Source organism: Erpetoichthys calabaricus, chromosome 1, assembly GCF_900747795.2.
Source record: "Erpetoichthys calabaricus chromosome 1, fErpCal1.3, whole genome shotgun sequence".
NCBI classification, from domain to species: domain Eukaryota; kingdom Metazoa; phylum Chordata; class Cladistia; order Polypteriformes; family Polypteridae; genus Erpetoichthys; species Erpetoichthys calabaricus.
In genome coordinates, this window is record NC_041394.2 from 160,022,667 (window position 1) to 160,031,474 (window position 8,808).

The following is an 8,808-nucleotide window of genomic DNA, read 5'->3' on the forward strand; positions in this document are numbered from 1 at the left end:
GAATGTCAGTGAGTTTTCAGTTAAAGGTTGTCCTAAGTTCTACTATTACCATATCTTCAGCAAGAGTCTGATCACAATGTGCCCTTTTCATTTTTTCAGGGTTTTTTTTTTAATTGTGCGTGCACATTGCAAAGTCACAGCTTGTCATAACTCCTTCCACAACAGCTGTTACAAGCAAAGTGAGCAAGAAATGTATACTTACCTAAAGAAAATAGTATTAAAAATCTGAAAATATATTATTTCCAGTTCACTTTTGTTGTCAAAAACATGCCTCAGATACAGTATGTAGAAGGCACATTTTCCTAAATCGAACTGTGTGCTACATCAAAATCGTTTTAAAGCTTCATATTGATATTCAAGTACCCTTTAGCTTTATTGTTAAATGCAAGAGCAGACTAGTTGTTTTTTTTTAAATATATAAAATATGGTCTACATATTTATGGTGAACACTATTTCATGTGGCAAACTAGTATATACCATAACTGTGACAAAATAACTTTGACCTGAAAAGTACTGAACTTGTCTTTTAATTATAGCCTGAGTAAAACAAAATCTACAATATTGGAAATGCATGACAATGCAAGGTGAGAGTGCTAATGAGGAAAGAATTAAATAATTTTTTCATTAACAACAGGAGCTGGCTTGCGTAGAGAATGATTGGAGCAAAATCCCACAATCACTATGGCATTTCAGGAAGTAGTGGTGGTGTTCTTTTTGAGTCAGGGCCAAACAAGTTTCTGTAACACCTTCACCTAAAATATAATGCAGCTGGGCAAATCAGGTACCAATATTTTTAGATTTGCAAAGGTCAATGAAACGTCTGGGATTTTGATCTGGTCAGTTAAATAGCAGAGGGGGTTGTTAATCAGTCTCAGCTGCTTTGATGTTAATGAAATTAACAGCAGGTGCACTAGAGGGGCAACAATGAGACAACCCCAAAACAGGAATGGTTTAACAGGTGCAGGCCACTGACATTTTTCCCTCCTCTTCTTTTCTGACTGTTTTTTCACTAGTTTTGCATTTGGCAACGATCAGTGTCACTACTGGTAGCATGAGGCGATACCTGGACCCTACAGAGGTTGCACAGGTAGTCCAACTTCTCCAGGATGGCAAATACATGCCATTGCCACAAGGTTTGCTGTGTCTCCCAGCACAGTCTCAACAGCATGAAGGAGATTCCAGGAGACAGGCAGTTACTCTAGGAGAGCTGCACAGGGCCGTAGGAGGTCCTTAACCCATTAACAGGACCGGTATCTGCTCCTTTGCGCAAGGAGGAATAGGGTGAGCACTGCCAGAGCCCTACAAAATGACCTCTAGCAGGCCACTGGTGTGAATGTCTCTGATCAAACAATCAGAAACAGACTCCATGAGGGTGGCCTGAGGGCTCAACATCCTCTAGTGGGCTCTGTGCTCACTGCCCGGCACCATGGAGCTCAATTGGCATTTGCCATAGAATACCAGAATTGGCAGGTCCACCACTGGCACCCTGTGCTTTTCATTGATATGCTCAGGGTGAACCTGCTCTCATGTGATAGACATGAAAGAGTCTGGAGAAGCTGTGGAGAATGTTATGCTGCCTGTAACATCGTTCAGCATGACTGGTTTGGTGCTGGGTTAGTGATGATCTGGGGAGGCATATCCATGGAGGGATGCACAGACCTCTACAGGCTAGACAACGGAACCTTGGCTGCCGTTAGGTATTGGGATGAAATCCTTGGACCCATTGTCAGACCCTAGGCTGGTGCATTGGGTCCTGGGTTCCTCCTGTTGCACGACAATGCCCAGCCTCATGTGATGAGAGTATGTAGGCAGTTCCTGGAAGATGAAGGAATTGATACCATAGACTGGGCCCCATGCTCACCTGACCCAAATCCAATAGAACATCTCTGAAACATTATGTTTCGGTCCATCTAACATCAGACTGTCCAGGAGCTCAGTGATGCCCTGGTCCAGATCTGGGAGGAGATCCCCCAGGACATCATCCATCGTCCTATGAGCATGCCCCGACGTTGTCAGGCATGCATACAAACTACTGAGTACAATTTTGAGTTGCTACAATGAAATTTCAGCAAAATGGACTAGCCTGCCACATCATTTTTTCACTTTGACTTTCAGGGTGTCTTTGAATTCAGCCCTCTGTAGGTTGATAATTTTCATTTCCATCAAACTATGTGGCATCCTTTCATTCCTAACACATTACCCAGGCCATATCAGTATAGATATCCAGCATGATTTTTTTTCCCATTGAGATCTGATGTATTTTCCAAGTGTCCCTTTAATTTGTTTGAGCAGTCAATAAGAAGCCATGCAAGTCCTCCACAAATTCCATTCAAATGTTTAATTAAAACCACTACAAAATATCAATAACATTCTTCTAGAACTGTACTGTATTTACATGTTTTTAGTCATCTGTTTGTTTATTTATGCTTAATGTTGCATTAATACGTGGTTGATACTGCCTTTGCAATGTGTAAATCTGGTTATCTGTGTGCTGTACACCTAGTGTTCACTCGAAAGGGATTATGCAATAGCTTTTTTTATCCAAAAAGTTCAAGACACCTTGTAGGTGTACTATAACTTGCAAAAGAATTGAAAAGTGTGTTCAGTGAAAATAGTTTTTTAAAATGTTTGTGTTATTTTCTGACTTATGTCTTTTGTATTTTATTTCAAAAATAAGTAATGATTGTTTAAGCTTAATCTGTTATGAAATTATTTCAACTTTAATTTACAGACAATCATAATACTTAGAAACAGTTTCAAGTAGTAAACTTGGCAAAAAAAAGTATGAATTCCAAACAAATTTAATTTTTCCGTATGTTTTCCTTAATTTGTATCGTATGTTTGACAAGGAAAGCCTGTAGTTTTAAATTTGTTTTCTAATAATTTCCTTTTAAATTCACTATGGAAGAGGTTAAGCTAACTCTTTACTATATATTGACTGCAGAGGTGGTAGCTGATGACACTCCAGCTGTTCAAGCTGTCCTAAAAGCTGACACAAAACGAATAAAACTCCTAGAAGAGGAAAAACGGCTACAGGCTTTGTTGGAAAAAGGAGAGGACGCTGCTGCTGAAAGACTTGACAAGGTAACTTCTTAATGGGTTTTGGGCTTAGATAATTGTATACAGTAATCCCTCCTCGATCGCGGGGATTGCATTCCAGAACCCCCCGCGAAAGGTGAAAATTCGCGAAGTAAAAACCTTATGTACATATGGTTATTTTTATATATTTTAAGCCCTTATAAACTCGCCCACACTCTTATAAACATTTCCCGCACAATTATACAGCATAAACCCTTTGTATTCTTAGATATTAGGTAAGATTCATTGAAATTATGTATGTAAACACACTTTATATACAGTAAAACCTAAATATTATTTTATAGATATCAGGCGTCTCTGATGTCACATATGTTACAGCCATTACGACAGACAGTCCACCAGCAATAAATACGTACAATGCAAGAAAAATTGTATACAGTAAAATGTGTAAACTATGTACATGTAATAAGTACTGTAAGTAGAAAATTAATTGTTACTCACCAACAATGACACGGCGACTTGTCCGATAACGATGAGTTTCATTTTACTGCACAACAAAGGAGAGCGTTACAGCTCTTCTAAAGGAGCCTCTTCAGGCGACTGTGTAGCACCGCAGTTGTTGTTCTTCCGGCAGTCTTCAATCCAAATCCCTAAAGCAGATTCCATCCAGACTACCGCCGTATTACATCCACTTACAACTCATTTTGCGTCCAGGTTAAAGGACACTGCGGCTATAGATCTTATATTCTTTTCCTCCTTTTTAAATAAAAAAGAATCGTGGACTCATTGATTCCGTAATGGCGTCCTGCAGCGGTGTAGCTGTTCCCTTCCTTCAACATATGCAAAACTTTTACCTTTTTGGAAATCGTTAGCATCTTCCATTGGCGCTTGGGCACGGTCCCTGAAGCAGTAGCAGGAGCACGTTGATGCTGAATGAGCGAGACGAGACTTCCTGGTTAACGCAGCGGAATCGAATTCTGTGCTCTGTCGCTGAGCCAATCAGCACACAGGAACTTAACTGCGTGCTCTGATTGGGTAGCTTCTCAGCCATCTGCCAATAGCATCCCTTGTATGAAATCAACTGGGCAAACCAACTGAGGAAGCATGTATCAGAAGTAAAAAGACCCATTGTCCGCAGAATACCGCGAAGCAGCGAAAAATCCACATTATATATTTAGATATGCTTACATATGAAATCCGCAATATAGAGTGAAGCAGCGTATATCTAATACACTAAAAGGTATAGTTTGTTCTTTGTCAGAACAGTTTATGCAAAACAAAAACGTTTAATTACTAAAATAATGTTAATACAATGGTTTGTTAAAAAAACAAATTTGTGCAACATGTAATTTTAAATATCATTCAACTGGCTAATTCTGATTTGATCCATGAATATGTTTGTTTGTCTTTCTGAGACAGCACAGTTGTGTTAGTGTTCTTGAATAGTGAAAGTATTGATTTTCAGTGATGTCAAACTATCCTTACCACACTGCAAAGCCATTAATTCAGAACATTAAAAATATTGGAAACATTTTGACTAGAATGGGCCTTTCAGCCCAGCAAAGCTTACCAGTCCTATTCAGTCCTCCACAATAGCATCAAGTTGAGTTTTGAATGTCCCTTAAGTGCTTCTGTCTATATCTATGGTTCTCTGTGTGAAGAAAAACCTCCTAACGTTTGTGTGAAATTTACCCTTGACAAATTTTCAACTGTGTCTCCATGTACTACGTCAACTCATTTTAAAGTAACAGTTTTGTATTTGAACACATACTGTAGCAAACTATTATTTAGCTGGTAAGTTCATTTTCTCTTACACATTTCCAGAAAAATAATCCTGAAACAAACATTTTTGTTGTTGTATTTTCTATTTCTGGTATAACTTTTTCTTTTATTTCTTTTTCCTTCACAGTTTTCATTTTTATGTGGCTTTTCTGAGAGGCTATCCTTGGAGCCTCAGCTTTTTGTGTGTGGGTTTGTTTTTTGTGTTTACCTCGTGTAAAAAAATATAAATTAAAAAAAAATTTACGTTTTGCAGGTATTTTACCTATGAATCCCTCAGTGGCATGTGGAGTCATTTGTTTCATGTGTATTTACTTTTCAGGCATTAATTTGCACATTTTGTTTTGTAATTATAGAGAGGAGTGACAAGCAGGAATAGCTGCAACACATTTGTTTATGTGTGTATATTGTTTTCCTGGCTGCAAAAAAGTTGATTTTTAAGTAGCGCGATGTGCATAGTACAGAGTCCACAACAGAACAGATTAAGTGGAGGTAAGATGGCGGTTTTAAGGGCTAGAAAAGGAAATTATGTCATCAATGCCAGAACCGGAAGTGAAGTCATCAGTGGCACCAGAATCTGGCAAGATTTCCCGGGAATGGTCTATAAGAGACTGAGAGAGACAGTCGGCACACTCCGCCACCCCCTGGTCTGATGTAGTATTACAGCTACTCAAGCCCTTTAGCTGCCTCCTACTCGCACGTGTGTGACTACAACAACAACAACATTTATTTATATAGCACATTTTCATACAAAAAGTAGCTCAAAGTGCTTTACATAATGGAGAGAAGAAAAATAAAAGACAAAATAAGAAATTAAAATAAGACAACATTAATTAACATAGAAAGGAGTAAAGTCCGATGGCCAGGGTGGACAGAAAAAGCAAAAAAAAATTCCAGAAGGCTGGAGAAAAAAATAAAATCTGTAGGGGTTCCAGGCCACGAGACCGCTCAGTCCCCTTTGGGCATTCTACCTAACATAAATGAAATAGTCCTCTTTGTAGTTCGGGTTTTTCACGGAGTCACTTGATGCTGATGGTCATACAGATTTCTGGCTTTTAATCCATCCATCATTGTTGGAACATCATGGTGCTTTGGGTAGATGGTGGTGGCGCACGCCACCACCAACAGGACACCGGAAAAGGAAACAGAAGAGAGAGTAGGGGTTAGTACAGATTTTGAATGAATAGTTATTATAATGAATTAGATATACAGAGTATCAGGATTAAATTACAGTGAAGTTATGAGAAGGCCATGTTAAAATAATGTGTGACTATACATATAAAGCCAAATACCACTGACTAACTCATCACGAAATCTCCTGAACCATGAGGACTTGAAATTTGGAATGTAGGTTACCCTTGGCCCATAGGTGCTCGTTAAGAAATGGTTTTAAAAATTTCCTGGTCCAAGCTCGTTCTTTCTGTATGTCTGTCCACTTTTATGAGAGAATTACTTAACGGATTTAGATATGGTTGTTGTCTATAATTTGCTTGAACTTTCCTGTTGATTTTGCAAGTTCTCTCATCTCGCTAAGTACCATATTTCACTTGCGGTACTGATGTATTTATGCAAATCCAAGAGAGTGACTATGGCCCGAGAGCGAGGTTGGCGTGGCCTTCCTCATTCACTTGCCAGCCTCTGTTCGAGTCGGTATGCATCTCACCATGTGTTGGAGTACACCTTGCCTCTGCTTAGCTAGTGATACCTGTTTGTTCAACAGACATTATCATCTACAGATTGTTAAGGAGTAACGTTTGACATTTTTGAGAGAGAGATCAGAGCTCCATGTGTTTTACCGGGTAGCTGCTAATTGTCAGAGATTATCACGGCCATGTGCTTTTCTCCCCACGCGGGGAACGCTCTCCCGTCAGATCTGAACACAATCAGATATAGTGCCAACGTCTATTGATTTTTAAAGTTTGTCCTGTTTCATTACTATGTAGGCGCAGCCGCCTGGTACAGGTGCCTGTATATATAAATGTCAATGTACAGTATGTGTGTATGTATGTATACTCCAGCATCACTTCCAAATGGCTGGAGTGATTTTCATGAAACTTGGTATTCACGTTTCGCATTGGTCGACTAAAAATACTGCAGGATGAAATCAACCCTAACCCACCCCCTTCTGGGTAGGGTGGGGGGATGATCTTGCGCTCTTGTATTCATGTTATCATCCAGTTGACACTCGGAATAACCACCCGACAACGAACTGGAGGTGACTGCCAGCATTCTTTATGTTTGAGCACCACCGCGCCCCTGTTGCTTTTGAAATTAAATAGTTGTCCAGTTCCGAGCATCAGTACATACAAGACCGCATTAGTGTAGACAAGCACATTAGTGAGTCTTCACTGTTTGTTAATTTATTTTTATTTTTAAAGTTGTGGTTTTTTTAATTATATTTTTATCAAACAACTAAAAAAACAAAACAAAACTTTATTTTCCTCCTGGGCAATGCTGGGTATTTCAGCTAGTATATAAAATATATATATATATATATATATATATATATATATATATATATATATATGTGAATTCTGATAAACCGCAAATTTTGGATGTGGTTAAAGAAAATGCCTATTTTTATAGTTTAAACACTAAATATGCCCCCAAAACACTTTAATTTTATTTCAAAATCAACTTTATACATTACCTAAAAAAAGAATGTAAAGGTAAACCTGTATACTGCACTGCTATGTCTCCCGTAGTGCTAGAATGTAAAATACCGATGTTACTGCTATATGTACTGTAGTTCATGCAAGCGCATTTTTATTGCCAGAAGCCTTAGACGGTGCAGCTCGTTTCGGCAGCATCTTGGGGCTTTAAGCCTTAAACTGCCACATACTTGGGGGTTAATGCATCCCTAGACGTCAAATACTTTTTTGCTGCGCTTTAAGTAAACGTCACAATTAACAAAGAAAAAGTGAAATTTTAAAACACTTTTTTCATGTGAAGAGCATCACAATTACTGGAATTTTACACACGGCTATTTTAAAAAACTACTGGAACAATATGTACAAAGTGCAACTGACGCCATGGATGAAACTCAGTAAATTACTGAGCCAACTGCACTTGAACTGGCTGCATGCAAGCACACAGAGGTAAGTGCTGACGCTGGCAGGCAAGTCGAGTGCAGCGGCTGAATCCCAGAGACAGTGAGGCTGCAGTACTGCAGGGTGTAACACTTGGGTCACAGAAACACAGGAGATTGTAGAGACAGGAACTTTATTCAAACACTTCATACAAACAAGTCTCTTTCAGAAGTAAAACAAGCTCAGTATTCAGTTAGTTATCGATTAAAGAATAGACAAACATCATAGGGGAGCACAACCCCCAACAGAAGCAGAGAATGTCTGGGGGAGGAGAGAGAAACAAAGCAAACAGCCTGCTGTTCAGGCTTTTAAGTAAACGGAAAACACAAGAACACTCAGCTGGAGATGTATCACAGTCAATCAGCAGCAAGGAGAAATGAATGACGCTGTAGCGGTCTGGTGCCGCTAAGATTCACATCGTCGAGAAGACGGTGATTTATTTATTTTTATGGTGGAGATTCCAGGGACACACCCAGCCTTGAACCAACCAGCGCACAGTCACAAATAAAGACAAAAACCGGTAATCAAACGGCAAATAAAGATTGTAATGAAAACAAATGAAATAAGAAAACAACGATACCACCACTGTTCCCCTTACAGCAATTACACATTAAATACAACAAAGCACAAACAAAACACACAGTAAATCATGAAAAAGTTCATGAAAAACGACAACGGATGAAATGTAATGATGAAAAAAGATAGTCCGGAGATCCGCATGTTAAATGGGAATGTAAAGATAGTCCTACCGGTAGTTCCCGAAGTGGTGAAGAAGGGTGGACGGGTTCAGGAGCGCTCCTTTCTTTGCAGGATGACCATGAAACCACTTGAAGTCCTAATGTACACAGGCAGATGGCAAACAATCCAGACGCACGAAACGATCCAGGACAAAATGAATAAG

At 39.2% G+C, this 8,808-nt stretch overlaps 1 protein-coding gene across 2 annotated transcripts in view; it reads left to right on the forward strand.

The window, feature by feature from the left end:
* abcf1 (ATP-binding cassette, sub-family F (GCN20), member 1) overlaps positions 1 to 8,808 on the forward strand; it is a 546,353-nt gene that overhangs the window by 446,599 nt on the left and 90,946 nt on the right. For both annotated transcript variants that reach the window (XM_051920392.1, XM_051920395.1), the window contains one exon: positions 2,945 to 3,084. In XM_051920392.1, the coding sequence (XP_051776352.1) occupies positions 2,945 to 3,084 (140 nt within the window). The remainder of the gene's footprint in view (positions 1 to 2,944; positions 3,085 to 8,808) is intronic.